Source organism: Spermophilus citellus, assembly GCF_964194105.1.
Source record: "Spermophilus citellus genome assembly, chromosome: 4".
NCBI classification, from domain to species: Eukaryota; Metazoa; Chordata; class Mammalia; order Rodentia; family Sciuridae; genus Spermophilus; species Spermophilus citellus.
In genome coordinates, this window is record NC_138185.1 from 153,672,178 (window position 1) to 153,689,181 (window position 17,004).

Here is a 17,004-nt window from a genome sequence, read left to right on the forward strand (position 1 = left end):
CCACAAGACAATGCACAATGCCTTTAACTTTTTTCTAAAACTTTTCTTTAATTTTTCCTCACGTTTTTTTACCCACAAAAGAGATGCAGGTACTTTAAGAGTGTATTTCTGGAAAACTACATTTGAGCTGCAGCCAAGACGAAGGCATTGCTAAGGGACTCCGTTACCCTGGGATACTAATTAACTCCAAATATTGCATATAAATTAAGCCAGCAGCTACTGAAAGAAACAGCTTACAGAAGAGAAAAAAATTAAAGATGTTTAAAAGACTAATATTGTCTTTGACTATAGGAAAAGACATCAGGAGTAAGGAAGAGTCACTTTTCTCTTCACCCCAGCCTTCTATTCTTCTTCTAGTAGCTTCCATCTTTTCTCTTGACTTTGGTTTTCCTTTCTCCACTACGGCAGGTGTTACACATTGGACAGCATGACTAAGAAAAGGTCTCTTCCCAGAGGGCCCTTCTTTCTCTTGTCTCTCTTTCTTATGGTAAAAATGATTAATGTGAGCTCTGCCTCTTAAAATTTTAAGTGCACAATACAGTATATTGTAAACTATAGGCACTATATTACAGGTCTCTAGAAGCTATTTATTTTGCACAATTTAAACTTTATACCACCTAACTAACACCTCCCCATTTTTCCCTCCCCCAGTTCCTGGCTACCGCTGTTCTACCTCTGCTTCTATGAGTTTGAATATTTTAGATATCTCATATAATTAGAATCATGCAGTATTTATCCTGTGACTAGCTTATTTCACCTAGCATGCTGTTCTCTAAGTTCATCCACATTATTAATAGTTTTCCTTCCTTTAAGACTAAATCATAGTCAATTTATATCTATACCACCTTTCCTTTATCCAGATGTTTAAACCAGTTGGTACAGAAATCTACTATGATATAGGTCAGTTCTTATTTTAATAGATGGGTGTCCCAAAAAGGGCTGCAGAGACACTTCTGCTTCTGCCTACACTCGCATGAATGTCATCCTCATGGAAAAACAAAACTAAGTGTCTATTATTGTGACTTCATTATACTAGAGTTTGAACATTCAACAAGTTAACGCTACAGATTGAGTAGTCCCAGACATTAGTGACCATCAGTGTCACCCATGTGTTGTTGCTAAATTAAGTAAAACTATTGCATATTTGCTATAAATAAGAATACAGACAGCAATGCCCCCCATGCCTACTTACTCAACCTGAGGAACACTTACAATAAGAGGTTGCTTTCAGAAAAAGAGAACATCCCTTCTGCAATATCAGGATGGCTCTGCTCATGAAATTACAAATCACTTTTAAGTGTCATGGTTCTGAATGATATTTTTTAAAATCCAACCTTTAGCACTCTGTCAATGGCTAACTTCTATTTGTTTCTACAAAACTTTTCATTTCTATCAGTTTCACACATTGGCTTACCTCTCTGGACAAAAAGTTGAAATTACTGAAGGAAGCCTTCTTGTGAACCATTTATCATTCAAGAATGGATTCTAGGAAATTTTTTGCTATTAGTTCCTTAGTGATGATACTTAAATTTATATGGAAGGAAAGAACTTGTGTAAAAGAGAAATTAGTAAGGCATCATTCATCAATCATTCAACAAAGACAGAAGCACAAATGCTCCTTCACCAAGCAGCTATTTCCTTACACTCTGGGTTTTAAAGAAGGATTCTACAATGTTACTGTTCCCTCTGAAGTATGTAAAAAGAGCACATGTCACATGGTTTTAAGTCCAAGAAAATTCTCATGCTGATTCTTCCTGGATATAACTTTGGATAACTGGTTCACGTCTCTGCTTCAGTTCCATCTTTGGTCAAATGAAAACAGTAGCTTTGTGGAATGCCTGTAACTAGCTTGACATAGTAGAACAGGCTCATTGAATACAACCAAGTTCTCCATAGTAATATTACTGTTACTAACCTTTATCCTTCCATGAAATGAGTCAATCTCTACCCCAAAATTCAACTAACTACAAGTCCCAAATGCCCAAATTCAAATAGGGTAATTTTAATATCCTATTTTTGGTATAGGGTAGGGAATCATATTCCAAAGGAAATGAAAAATGATCTGAACAGTTATTTTATCATTCCCATGATGAGATGTCCTGAGAGAAGCTGGTTTCCCATGAGTTCCATTGTATACCAGGGATCTGGGTGCTGGGCCTGCTTTTACCACAGAATGTATGTTTTTCTAATAAGGCCAAAAAGTACCAATGGTGGTCCACTCTCTCCATGGCCAATACCACAGATGTGGAAAAGAAATACTCTGAATTATTCATAGTAGCAGTCATGCAAGCACAGAGCCAAATGGCAGAGATTTCTTCCTCATTTCTTTTTGGCAAAGTCAAATAGTACACAAAAAGAATATCTCATAATGATAAACATGTAAGATGTTCTTGGACTTAATGACACTATTTAAGAGAGCAAACATACATTAAAAGTCAATTTAATGTATTACTTCTGGTGCATTTTTTTTCCTTGCCAAGAATAAGAATAAAACAGAAGATGAAAACAATAAAACTAGGAAACTGGAGTACACAAAGCTAGATACGTACAAATCTACATGTACTCCTAATGGGCTGAGATCTTATTCATTCTCAGCTGACGCTGGTTTTGATACAAATGCAGGATGTACCATAGCCCCCAAGCCTACAATCTCAGGTAGGCAGAGTGTGATTATGAGAAGTTATTCTTTGTTAAGATTTCAATTTCAAAGTCGAGCATGCCTTGGTGGCTACAATCATCACACTTAATGCAAGTAATCCAAGTCAAGGAAAAGACAGTGGAAAAATACAAAATATTTACCCTACCTAATCCAGCTATTTCTACTGAACAACATTATGCTGTGTATTTATAAATTGTAGCCCATTGTTACAGGAAGTTCACTACAGAATAACCAAACACTGTGTGTTACATTTAGTTTACAGCATGCCTTTTCTGCTCAGTGCAAGAAAAATCTACTACCCAGCAGGTACTAGAACTGACAGCCTGATAGCAGCAATGCAATAAGAAGTTGTTGTTTTTCCTTCTCCTCCTCCTCCTCCTCCTCCTCCTCCTCCTCCTTCTTCTTCTTCTTCTTTTTTCCCCCAAAATAAAAATAAAATTACAACATCATTGAATGTCCCAATTAAACCCAAGTCCAATTCAAAATTCATCTTCAGAGCTGTCAGCTAAGAGCATTACTCGATCTTGCATGCTGTTGAATTCTCTCTGCTAGAGAAAGAAAACAGAAACACATTAAACTCTTTCTGCCACAGAACAAAGCTGAGAAACAGACCCACTTTAAAAGACACACTAACCAATGAAGCGAGGCAGCAGCTGCAGCAGCTAATCCAAATCACTGGGCACGTCAACACCGTTCATCAACACCATTCGTGCACCATTAAACCCTATGTACTTTATTAAGCAAATTAGATAAGCAAAGAATGTTCTGAAACTGATTAGGTTTTGCTCTCGTTGGTTCCATACCTTTCTTTTATGCCTTTTGAAGCCATTTCTCCTTTGGCGATTCATAACCTTAATGCTGTAGAGTGCCCCCAAGATGAACAAGGCTCCAGCTATCCCCACCCCTACAGGAACCAGCATTCCAGACATGTAGCCAGCCTGCGTAGAAAAAGAAACACACATCAGGATGCTGAACAGACCACGGCCCTGGGTTCCTCATTTCTGCTGATGGCAGCAGGATTTTAGAGGCTTTGAGTTCTCTGCTCCGTTATCAAATAAAACAGAATCTAGGGGGAAAAAAGTGCTTTCTAAAGAGAAGGCAACAGAGAGAGGTATGACTATTTGGGGATATTTCAAATAGTTAGAAGTGAAGTATTGAAATCAGTCAGCCAGATCTAGTGGCCCCTCCAGCCATGTGCTTATGCACATTTGTCAACATCAATGACAGAAATATAATTTGTATTAAAGATGGATAAAGGGAGCTTCTGAGAATGCCAGGACTATTAAAATGCTATAAATTGGAAACAGCCTGAGTGGAGCTTCAAGGGGGTTGGAGTGTCCTCTGGAATACTGTGTTCCTTGGAGGGTAAAAGAAGGGCCTTGGCAGCAATGATATTCTTTCTCTCTCTCTCCCTCCCTCCCTCCCTCCCTTCGCATTACAGCAAGAAAGGAAAGCTCAAAGTGCTTGTAAGTGAGCAGAATGTGAGAGTGGCTGGAAACAACAGGGAAGAAAAGAACCTGCCGAGGAAAGGAGGGGTGTGAGATGTTACAGAAAAGGCAAAAAGGGACGAGGAGAAAGCATGTACGTAAGATGGATGGATTCACTTCTATGAATGGGATAATCTGCCCAGTGGACAAGACTGATGCACAGGGTGGGGAGAGAATTCTGAGTGTTCCCAGCCCCAGAGAAAGGCAGTGGCAGAAGGGGCACAAAGATCCCTGCCAACAGCATTGACACCTCCAAAAGATCCTGGAGGTATCAAACCTATGCATGTCCCAAGACCATCAAGAGTTACTCTAGATACTTTGGTTCTAAAAGAACAGAGAGATCCCCATATATCCCTGGGCTTGAGTAAATAGCTCAGGATCCACCCATGCTCAGGGCAAGCCCATCATAATACAGAGGACCCCTGCATGATGGCCAATAAAACACCCATGGGCTACGGGTATGTACTAACCTACAGAGCCTTCATGGGAAAACCCAGATGTGAGTTTGTTTCCCTAGAAGCCTATCTAAACAAAATATATAAGTAAATTTTTTTGCTGGGCACAGTGGAACATGCCTATAATCCCAACAGCTCGGGAGGCTAAGGCAAGAGATCTAGAGCTCAAAGCCAGCATCAGCAACTTAGCAAGGCACTAAATAACTCAGTGAGACCCTGTCTCTAAATAAAATACAATATAGGGCTGGGGATGTGGCTCAGTGATTGAGTGCCTCTTAGTTCAATCCATGGTACCCCCCAAAATTTTTTTTTAAACTAAAATAAGTACTTTAGGTAAGTCTTACGTGGAGGAGGGGGATATATTCAATTATCTATTTCTTTAATTTTTAATATAGCACAAACTATTTTTATTATCTTTCAGTATAAGCAAAAAACAGAGAGATGCACAGAATAAAATTTTCCTAAAGGACTGGTCTGTGCCATTGGGACCCTTTCCTAACATTTCTAGCTACGAATCCAAGGTAGACAAGCGCCTCTTCTTGTGCTCAGCCAATTCCCTCACTGGTTCTGCCTTTCAAAGTCTTAAGTTAGGACAAAATATGGAAATTTTTCCATTAATTTGAGAACAATAGCATTTTTTCACCAGCATACTAAGTATCTTTCCTCAAGAAACAAAGCCCAGTCAGTTTTCAACAAATTAATATGCTTTGTAGAAGCCCAAACTTTTTCCAAAATTCTTCCAGATCCGCTTAAGGCTTATTTAAAACACTCTGTAATTTTCCATGTAGGAAAACACTGGACAAAAGAAAACTTGGGGTGCTCTCACCAGAAATGTGAGAAACCCAGTCGACTAGACTTTTCAGGGCTATGCATTCAGAGAACGATATTCGGCTTTTTGGAAGGTCAACTTGAGCAACCCCTGCATGGGTCTCCACCAGCTATGGAACTTAACCCCACTCCACCAACATGAACACTCCAAAACACACCACTCCTTATTCTTATTGACACATTTGGACTTCTTGTTTCTAGAGTTTTAAATCATGCAGATTCTACAAGAATTCACTGAATCTCTCTTTTTTGTACTCCCTGCTTTATTTTTCTTTTTTTCTTTTCTGGTAACATCTGCCTTGCTTTCAAATGACAAGAAAATTACAAGATGGAAGCAAAGCAATCCATTGTCTTCAAATATAATTCAAGTGTTTTTTGAAAACTAATAAGAGGAAGCAAGCTCTTCTTTTAGAATTGCCTCTGATTTTATTTCTTTAAAAATGAAGATTAATAAGATGGCATATACACATGTTTTAAGTTATAAATTGTGACTAGTACCTTCTGTTTGTTCAAAATTATTAGATGTGTATGCGACTCCAGAAATGACACCCTGGGAGGGATGCAATTCCTCGGAGGGATTATTTCAACCAAGAAGGCATCACCTGAATCTAATCACAAGAAAAACAGCCAATAAACCTAAAATGAAGAATATTCTATTTTTTTTAAAAAAGGACTGTTCTTTTAAAATACCAGAATCATGAAAGATAAAATATGTCTACAAAATGTTTCAGATGAAAGAAAACTAAAGAAACATGACAATTAAATATGTTATATAATCCAAGACTAAATCTTGTACTGGAGGAGAAAAAAATGCTTTCATACAGGCATTTAGAATCTATTGAAAAAACTGAAATGTAGATGCCAGATGACATATAAGTACTATATCACTGACACAGGGAATGAAGCTAATAACCGAGCTAAGATTGACTAGCAAAATATTTCTATTCTTAGGAACTGAGGTATTTAATAGTAAATAGATCATGATATAAGTAACTTGTCCTTAAATGGTTCACAAAAAAGGGTGTGGGTGCCACAGGTGATAAATCAAATGTGGAAAATATCAACAATAGGTGTACCTAAATAAAAGGTGGTAGGGATGTTCTTTGTACTATTCTTCCTCTTGTAGCTTGCCCACAAATTTTAAATTATTTCCAAATCAAGTTTAAATTATTTTAAGTAGATTATAGTCAAAATATGACTAGAAATACTTGTTTTTATTTATTTGGCTTTGGGATTTGGGGTTTCTTATTTGAAGTTTATGAGAAAAGCATCCTCCCTTCTTAGGCAAATAGATTTGTTGAGGAATTTCCATTGTCAAGAAAGCTCTAAGAAAACCAGATGATACATGGTACTGCTGTGTCTAGCCTGCTAGATTGGGACAGTGCCCTTAGGATTTGGATGCAACTGTGGTTCTCCAACTTGAGCATGCAGTAGCATCACCTGTCAGACTTGCTAAAACACAGATTGTTGGGCCCTATTCCCAGGATTTCTGACATAGAGGGTCTAGGGTGGGTCTGAGAATTTGCATATCTAAGAAGCTCCCACATGATGCTGGTGCCACTGGTCCAGACCACACAGAAGAATCACTGCTCTGAAGTCTCATCTGGGACGTTCATCTTCTGAATGCCTTTCTAAAGCTAGAAGAAACAGAACGGTCTTGGTGACATCCACAACAGGGCTGATATTTATTACACAATTAAAATAGATATTGCGTCTTCAGTTTTGAAAATGCCATTTATATGTTGAAAAGATACATCAATAGGTAGCCAAGGTAGATTTGTCTAACGAGCATCATTAACTTGGATATTTAACCCAAAAGGTTAAGGTTATTGAGTGTTATTGTCCCTCGATGTTCATTTTTCTTCTTCTATCCCTATAAGGTTTCCAATTTGGGACTTGGTACAAAATAAAGATACTGTTCTTTGGCTTCCATGAAGCTTGGTATGGCCAGGTGATAAACTTCACCAAGAAGATATGTTCATGGCATGGGCAAATTCCAAGACATGTTCTTTTAAAAGGGAGCTGAATTCCATCTAGAGACAAGATGTTGCTGAAGGAAACAAAGACATTGGAAGGGTTGGCCTCAATTCCCATGCAAATTTTTTAGCCTGATACACAAATAAATGTCAACCACTTCTTTCTATTATCAATGGACATTTTTGGTGGTATTGTGGGAACTGGATTAGGGTTTCCCTCTTGGCACCAGAAGCACTGGGGCTAGTGTTTTGTTTTGGTTTAGATAGCCTTGTGTAGAAGTAACTCTTCTAAAGAGAACAATGCTTATTTGTACATTCTAGAATGTTCCAGATCCACTAAAAAAAAAAAAAAAAAAAAAAAAAAGACCGATGTTCTAGTGAATTTAGACTCATTGAATTCTGGCCCTCAATGCTCATACCCTAATTTGTAACCATAGGGCTCTATTTTCCTGAAATGCTGAAAAATACAGCATTTACTTCATTGTCAGTGTTTCCTAATGAGACTGGTTACATCAACTGTGGCTCATTCTCACTGTGCAACAAAGCACATCTGTCACTAATGATGTAGTCAGAAATACTTGATTGCATGGGATATATACAATGAACTCATTGCAAGTTAAAACTATAAAGATTAGAAAACTGTATGTACAGCATGTTGTAAAAAGAACACACACACAAATGTATTTAAAAATGTCTGGAGGAATATAGCAAAATGTTAATAAATAATGATCATCTTAAAGTAGTATTCTCTTTTATTTTCCTTCTCTTAAAATTTCTAAAATAACATGTTATTTTTTTAATATTTTTGGATATTGATGGAACTGTATTCTATTCATTTATTTATATGTGGTGCTGAGAATCAAACCCAGTGCCTCACACATGCTAGGCAAGCACTCTACCATTGAGCCACAACCCCAGTCCCATAAGCATGTTATTTTAATGTAAAAACTTTGTAATATAAATTTTTAAAGGAGGGAAGACCCTTTATCCACCGTCCTTTAAGAATGACAGAGAGCCTTAATTTGTCCTTTTAAGAAGGAAGGAGTAAGTTGGGCCCAGTGGTACCCACCTGTAATCGCAGCAGAGGATGAAGTAGGAGATCAAGAGTTCAAAGCCAGCCTCAGCAAAATCGAGGCATTAAGTAACTCAGTGAGACCTTATATCTAATAAAATACAAAACAAGGCTGGGATGTGGCTCAGTGGTCTAGTGCCCCTGAGTTCAATTCCCGGTTCAAAAAAAAAAAAAGAAGTAGTATTGTTAACCTCCCTTTTTTCTTTTTATTTCTAGCTAGAATATGTACATAGCCAAATTGGAACTGCCACCCAAGAACATAAGGTGACCTTGGGAATGAAGGTCAGAAACAGTGAAGCATCAGACAGCAGCAGCTTGAGTCCCTGTTGCTATGTCAATCCAAATTTAACCTTTGATTATTATCTCCAGATTAATAAATAAGAAACAAACATCTGTCTTGGCTAAGCTGTTGTCCTAACTCATAGCTGATCTAAGTCCTAAATAATATGGAAAGACTAAACAACAACAAAAGGGGCAATTCAGAACTTTTGAAAACACCACCCTTTCTAGAGCCCAGTTAACTAATAGAGAATCAATACTGGAACAATTGATAAAGCTTAAACAAGAGGGTGTTCTGGCTTGGCTGAAGAGCCAAGTTAAATACATAGTTTAGAATTCAGTTCTAAGGAATTCTGAGACTTTCATTAAAGAGATAATAGTTATGCCCTCAAATTCTGCAGATGATGACTTAGAAGACTTTTGTGGATGGTAGATGAAGAAGGGAGGAAGGAGATGCATACATTGTATATACATATGAATGGACACATCAGATAAGCAATGAATATTTCAAGTATGTAAGACAGAGGGATATGGGGAAGATCAGAATGAGTCCATCCAAAAAGAAATAAAAAGAGAAAGATACAGACATTAAATATGACCACCATTGTTGGAGGCTTAAATTTTCTTCTTCCAATTTTTTAAATTAAGACATAATAAAGAAATGCTAGAGAATAAATTGAAGAGAGCTGGAGAAACTTCAAAATAAGCCAGAAAACAAGGGGCCACATATCAAATTGTTTCTCTTGATGAAAAGGGTCAGCAAGAAAGTGCCAGTCTTTGGAGTCAAGATAAGAATAAAGGGTTCATAGGAAGAAACAATAGAAACTTTATCTCTAAAGTTGCATAGATTTTGAAAGTTAAATACACACACACACACACACACACACACACACACACACACGCGCGTATTAAATTTTGCAATATCAAATTTCAAAGTGGGTTACATACCAAAATTAATTTCTTGGTTGTTTGTTTTGTTTTGTTTTTGTTTTTATTTGCTTGGTCCCTACCCCTGCCACCATACTCAGGAATTGAATCTAGGGGTACTTAACACTAAGCCACATCCCCAGCCCTTTTTAAATTTTTTTTTTTTTTTGAGACAGGGTCTCACTAACTCACTTAGAGCCTCACTAAGTTGCTGAGACTGGCTTTTGTCCTTTTTTATAGCTCCGAGGGATATTTTCTATAGAAAAAAACTGGTATTTGGATTCCTAGCCTGTTTACTAGTCTTTGAATCATATTTCCCCCTGAACAATAACAAGAAGTGCTACCAATATAAATATGTCCAATTCTACACTTTTGAATTTTTCTTCACCCAAATCATGCTCAGTCTGTACAACTGGATCCATTACAAATAATAAACTGGTCTCCCCTAATCTCAGCAGCCTTAAAGTTTTCAACATCATTTTTAACATAAACAAACACATAACAGTCTCACCTCAAAAGCTATGTATATGTAAATTATACTGAAAAACAGAAACATAATAGTGAGAATTAACCTAGTTATATCATTTTAATCGCAACTGAATATTTTTTCTCCTTTAACATTGAGTATAGCAAAATAAATAGCAGAATTTAAATATGGGGAAATGAATCAAATAATAAAAATATATGAAATGCCACAAATGAAAATATATTGAGACTAGAGAACTGGAGGTAACTCAATATCTGATATTGTAAGGATTTCCATTTAACCAAAACCCCCAGTTAAGTCTGAGCTGGGCTATGATAATAGAATCTGACAGAGGCTACACCAAGGAATTCAAGACTCTATCAATATTTTTATGAGCAATTCCAGTTTAAAATTAAGAAGTAATCAAAAGTGAAAACTTGGAGAGCATTGAAAATCAAAAGAAAATGAAAATATGAACCTGGAAAGAAGTTTAATATTGTCAATCTCCATGTCAGCAGAATTGATACAAGGTAGGAAAATATTTTTCCATAGTTGGCCATCCAGACAGGTCAGCTTATTAACACTTGATGAGAAGCAGCACTATAATAAACTACACATACAAAGTAGATTCTTGTCACGTCACACTGGGACAGTAAAGGCCAAACCAAATTGGATTACATTGCTGAAACTCCCTAGAAGAAACTCTACCTGGATTATGTCAAGAATATTATTCAGCTGAACATACAAACCAAGGTATATTCTTATCCCCTTATAAAGACACCTTCAAAGACTAAGGTGTCTCCTGTGTTCTACAGGAAGGAAACTGAAGGAAGGTTCTTTCCTGCTGGGTACCTGGAGGAGGCCTTGTATCTCTGGAATCAAATAAGGAAGCTCTCAGATCTTTTGTTTCACAAAACCTTGTGCCCTTCTAGATAAGTCAAGAAAGAAGAGATTTTTCTTACCTTATCTTTTAGTTTCTCCATCCAGCTTCTCACTAGGAAAAAATAAGAGATTAAAATGTTACTGGCTGTCTTTTACTTAGATTTCATAGTATTCAGTTAATTGGACACACTGAAGGGATTTGGGGTCTAAAATACAATATGTCAACAATAGTAACATAATGACAATAATGGTCTTATTTTTATGCCCACTTATTTAGAAATACAGCAGAGAAAACAACCCTTCAGTCATTATTAAGTGAACAAAGATTTTTGCTTGCTAAATAGTTTTTCTAGTATTAATGACTACTTTGAGTTTGGGGATGTCTGGAGAAAGAGAAAGGAAGTCACCTTTACAGTATCACGTTCACTTTTTTCTCTGACAATTTTCCTTTAGCCTTATTTCTTATCTTTCTTTGTTTTTAAGCTCTAAGATAATGTGGCACTTGGATCAATGTCAGAGAACAGAAGATATGGGACAACCAGGGTGGCCTGGCTGTGGCTCCAAAGAGTCAAAACTACAGTCGCAGTTGAAGATGCAAGAATCTGATCAAAGGCAAGAACAAGAAGTATTTCTGAAACACATGCAGCTTGTGAACTGTACCATGCTATGGCAACATAACCACTATGACTAATAAGAATAATAATCAAGTAATATTTATGAAAGCCAACTGGAAAGAACTGCATCAACTATGAAATTATACGCAGATCATAATTACAATATGGATCATAATTACAAAATATGGATGCCAAAAGTAGAAAGAAGCACCGATCAAAATAAAGACGTGTTGAAACAGCCATGTTAAGGGTGGTTTGAGGTGGAAACCTTTTAAACTTAATTGCCTTCAATATTAAAATAATGTTCCAACACTGAATAAATGTTCATTTTTTGAAATATTTTTATTAGCAAGGATTCATTTTTAAAGCATCAAAAAAGAGGAAAAAGACAAACACATCTTCATTTTTACCTTTATTATCAAGAAAGAGAATTTAGTTTAAAATTTTTTCAGATATCCTTGAACTTTCTTTCATCTCTGGGACCTTTCCTTATAGAACCAGATAGTAAATACCTTAGGTTTTATGTGCATATCGTCTGTCACAACTACTCAGTTCTGTTGCTGTAGTATGAAAGCAGACATAGATGTTATATAAATAAATGGGTCTGGCTATGTTCCAGTAAACTTTATTTATAGATAATGAAATTCAAATTTCATGTAATTTTTATCTGTCATGAACATTTTTCTTTGGTTTTTCTCAACCCTATTAAAATGTAAAAAGCTCTCTTTGCTCACCAACCATATAAAACAGTAGACAAGCTAGAGTTGCCCATGGATCATCATTTGCTGGCCGTGGCATAGACATAGTCAACTGAAGAAGCTGGCATCTCCATTTACAATGTGACTCCAGTAATATCACATCTGACACTACTTACAGCAGCTGACTCGTGTATACGGCTTTGTACCTTACCGTCTATCGCATCATTTGACCAGCAAACTGACAAGCATGAGAGTCAGGTAAGACTATGCTCAGGGAAAATAAGTGGAAATTGAGGCTCAGAAAAGCTAAGAGAATCATACACAGTTATTGTTTTAGACACCTTTGCATCGCTGTGATTAAATACCTGACAAGAACTACTGAAAAGAGGAAAAATTTATTTCAACTCCTGGAATCAGAGGTCTCATTCTATATGCGGCAGACTCCATTGCTCTGGGCCCAAGGTGAGGCAGAACATGGGGGCGGGGGGCATGGCAGAGAGAACTGTCTCCTCAAGGCAGCAAGGAAACAGAGAGAGAGAGGTGGGAAGGGGCCACGAGGAAGAGCACCCTCCCAGGGCACACCCCCAGGGACCTACCTCCTCCAGCCATACCCACCTGCCTACAGTAACCCCAGTCGGACCATTCAAACTGATCAGGTTACAGCTTTCAATCTAACAATTTTACCTCTGAATAGTCCTGTATTAACACACGAGCTCTTGGGGGATACCTTATACCAAATCATAACAGTTACCCAGTGAATAGTCACTGAAACTCAAGCCTGACTTAACAATCCAGGAGCAAGACTTCCCTACTACCCATTCCTTTGGGTGCTAACATCACTCTTGCCCGCTCTCAGTTTGAAAATGTGGACAAACCTTTGGCTCTTCCCCTTCCCCCCGTTCTTGGCTTCAATCTCTCTGGTAAAGGTCCTGGTCAAGACCTCTCAGCCTTTTCCTTCCCTCACAACTCCACAGGTCACAACTGGGATTCAGACAAAGAGGACGGTGATCAATCAGGATCAGATCAGGGTCATGGGAAGGACAGAAGGAGCAAGTCCCTGGAGATTCCTGGAGTGGGTCCAAGAAGAAATGAAGCCCACCACTGATTCACTGAATGACTTTGGAGGAACCAGTGAACTTGTGGACCCTTAGCTTCCTCACATACGAAATGGAGATGGCAACAGATGTCTTGAAACATTGTTGTGAAAATCAAAAATAACGTGCAAACTTTAGTACAGAACTTGACACAGAATGGTAGGAAAACAAAAATAAGAATTCTAGGGCAGGAAGGAAAGAAGAAAGACATATTAGTATTAGGTTAATATACCTCAGTTATGCCCAAGACATATTTAAATTCAAACAAGAGGATATTTCCAATTCATTCAGCCATTCAACAAATACTTGTTATGCACAATGTGTTCGACCAGGCACTGTGCTCTACCCTGGATCAGTAGAAATTAAGGGACCTAGTTCCAGGGAGGAAAGGGTTAGGCCATCAAGTCAGTGATGAGAGTGGATGACAAGAAGAAACGAAGGAACTGAAAGAGTGAGGGATAGAGCAAGAAAGACAACTATTGGGATTCAAGGCAGAACCCCAACCTCAAGCAAGATGTTTGGGATCAGGGAGTAGGGTGGTTATTACAAAGGGAAGGTGAGAGCAGGCTTGCTGGTATGAGCATGTGCTGATGTGGAGGAGCCAAGCTGGGGCAGGCTGACTCACTACAAGGATAGAGTAGGACAAGGGTGCCCAGAGAAGAGCAAAGGAGGCACAGATAATCAGGGTCTGGGCTCATCAAAACAGGCCTGTCCTGGAAACTGCCCATATTCAGCTTCTTAGAGTCAATTTCATGGAGTCTTGCTTTGGATGATTCTCTAAGGAAATAATTCTCCACTGGGGACAAGAAGGCACATCAGAACAGGAAGTTCCTAGGTGTCCAGGTAATTTGAAAGAGGATGTTCAATGGATCTAATTCTGTAATTTGTAATAGAGAAAAAGAAAAACCAGGCAAAATCTTCTTGGCTGGCGAGAGGGGTAAAGCACAGAGGATAGTGAGCAAGTATTTTCATAGATATGGATCTAAAAAGATTGAGAAGCACAATTCTTAGAATATGATTAGAGAAATGACTAATTAGAGATTAGAGATTGGTTGTATTTCCCCAACTAAGAATGTGAGGCCCCTGGGACCATGCCTTGCCCTTCTCGGGTATCTTCCAGGGTCCTCAGCATAATATGGATACTCAAGTGCTTAATAAACATTTTTTCTTTTTTCAACAATATTAATCGCTTTTAAGTGAGTTCACAATATTTGTGTAATCATGATATCTTTCATAAGGATTCTGTAAACTGTCTACAGCAAAATGTGCAAGGCAGAATAAAAATTAAGCTTAAAAAATGATCATTTTAAACTTAAGGAATATAAATTGATGAAGGAGTACAAAGGCAAGGAGAGAGAAAGTCGGGAAAAAAAGAAGAGAAAATCAGAAAGAAAAATGTTCAATTAAAAGACAATTATTTATAAAGAGGAGAGCCAACAACTGTGTTTTGCTTTTTAAAAAGAGTAAAAAACATCACATGGGTGAAAAGAGTATAAATTGAAATAGCTTTTTAGAGATGTGAAAGTAAGGGGAAGATTTGCAATCAATATCATAAAAGACTTTTACAAAGTTTATATATATTTATTTAAAGCTCCTGTTATAAGTGAATCTCAAACAATCAATCATGGGTATGCACAAAAATTTTGTTTAAATGATATTCACTGCAAGTTTTATAGTAGGAAGGAGAATATAAACAAATGATATCAATATCCAACAACAGAGGATTAGTTTAAAAACTCAAGGGGAAACAAAACCTTAGGCTATGAAATAGCCTAAGAGTGAAATAGTATATGAAAATAAAATTATTTTGAAGTTGATCATGGGGTTGGGAATGTAGCTCACTGACAGAGGGCTTATCTAGCATGTGGGAGACTTTGGGCTCAATCCCTAGCACAGAAAAAAAAATGAAGAAGCTGGTCAGGAATACTATAGATGTGATTCCCAAAAAATCAACTTCTATGACAAAACAAGAAAAGAAAACAAAATTATTTCAAAATAATTAAGAGCCCAAGTTTGTAGATAAAACTGTGTGGGTTGGGCTGTGGCTTAGTGGTAGAGTATGTGTGCTTGGTACATGTGAAGTCCTGGGTAAAATTCCCAGCACAAAAAAAAAAAAGTTATGTGTATAATTAGAATAATGCACTTCAAACTATTAACTGAATTAAATAACAGTAGTAGAATTATGAGTGATTTTTCTTTCATCCCTTATATTTTTAGGATGTGCCAAATTACATATGATTTCTTACTATTTTTAAATTAAGAGGAACACATTTCTTTAAAACTCACAAAATTCTGTAAAATTCTGCAAACTGAAGTTAGTAGTAGACTGCTGATAGAGAGGAACACAAGAAATTGAGCCCTTTCCACTTGGCTAATTCCTTAGCCCACAGCTATAGATTCTAATCCCACTGGTTCTGGCTTATTTTCTTTCTTGAAATTTTATCTAATGCAAATTCAAAAAGACCAATATAATGAGGTCTCTGGCCTCCTTCAAATAGGGAAGTTACACTGAAAAAAAGGTAGGCACCGATAAAGGTTACACTCAACAAGTCCAAAGCTAATATCACGCTCAGTGGTGAAGTGAAGGCTTTTCCTCTAAGATTAAGCAAGAGTAAGACGAGGGTGCCCACTCTTGCCCTTTCTATTCTACTTAGTACTGGAAGTCCTAGCCAGAATAATTAGGCAAAAAAAAAAAGAAATTAAAAATATGCATCTTGGAAAGAAATAAGTCAAATGGGAAAATAATAAGTTTAAAATACATTATCCTATCTATAGAAAATCCTAAAAATTCCACACCAAAAAAAAATCCTTAGAACTTATAAATGGATTCAGTAAAGTTACAAGATAAAAAAAATCAACATTTAAAAATCCATAGCATTGCTACATGGTAACCAAAAACTACCTGAAAAAGAAATCAAAGGAACAATCCCATTTACAATAGCTATAAAAAAATAAAAAAATACTTAGGAATAAATTTAACCTAGGAGGTAAAAGTTCTGTTTACTGAAAGAAATGAGAGAAGACACAAATAAATGGAAAGATATCCTGTATTAGTGGGTTGGAAGAATTTTAATATTGCTATAATGTTCAAACAGCCCAAAGTAATCCATAGATTCACTGCAATCACTATCAAAATTCCAATAACAATGTTCACAGACATAGAAAAAGAATCATAAAAGAATACAAAGACCCTGAATAACTAAAGCAATCTTGAGCAAAAATAACAAACCCAGAGGGATCACACTATCTGACTTCAAAATATGCTACATTCATAGTGATCAGAACAGCATAGTAGTGACATTAAAACAGACCCAAGGGACAACAGGACAAACAAGAGAGCACATAAAACAGTCCACACATATTTGGTCAACTGATTTTCAACAAAAGTGCCAAGAACACACAATGGGAGTAAGGATAGTCTCTTCAAAAAAAATGGCATTGGGAAAACAGTATATCCCCATGTAGAAAAATGAAATTAGACTCTCTTCTAACACTAATTCAAAATGGGTTAAAGACTTAATCATTTGACCCAGTTATCCCACTCCTTGGTTTATACCCAAAGGACTT

At 37.0% G+C, this 17,004-nt stretch overlaps 1 protein-coding gene across 1 annotated transcript in view; it reads right to left on the reverse strand.

Moving 5' to 3' along the window:
* Positions 1–3,096: 3,096 nt before the first annotated feature.
* Positions 3,097–17,004, reverse strand: part of ARMH4 (armadillo like helical domain containing 4) — a 113,801-nt gene continuing 99,893 nt past the window's right edge. The window contains exons 6-8 of the mRNA XM_081291387.1: positions 11,112–11,143; positions 3,463–3,597; positions 3,097–3,207 (exon numbers count right to left, since the gene is read on the reverse strand). Of these exons, the coding sequence (XP_081147513.1) occupies positions 3,139–3,207; positions 3,463–3,597; positions 11,112–11,143 (236 nt within the window). The 3' untranslated portion in view covers positions 3,097–3,138. The remainder of the gene's footprint in view (positions 3,208–3,462; positions 3,598–11,111; positions 11,144–17,004) is intronic.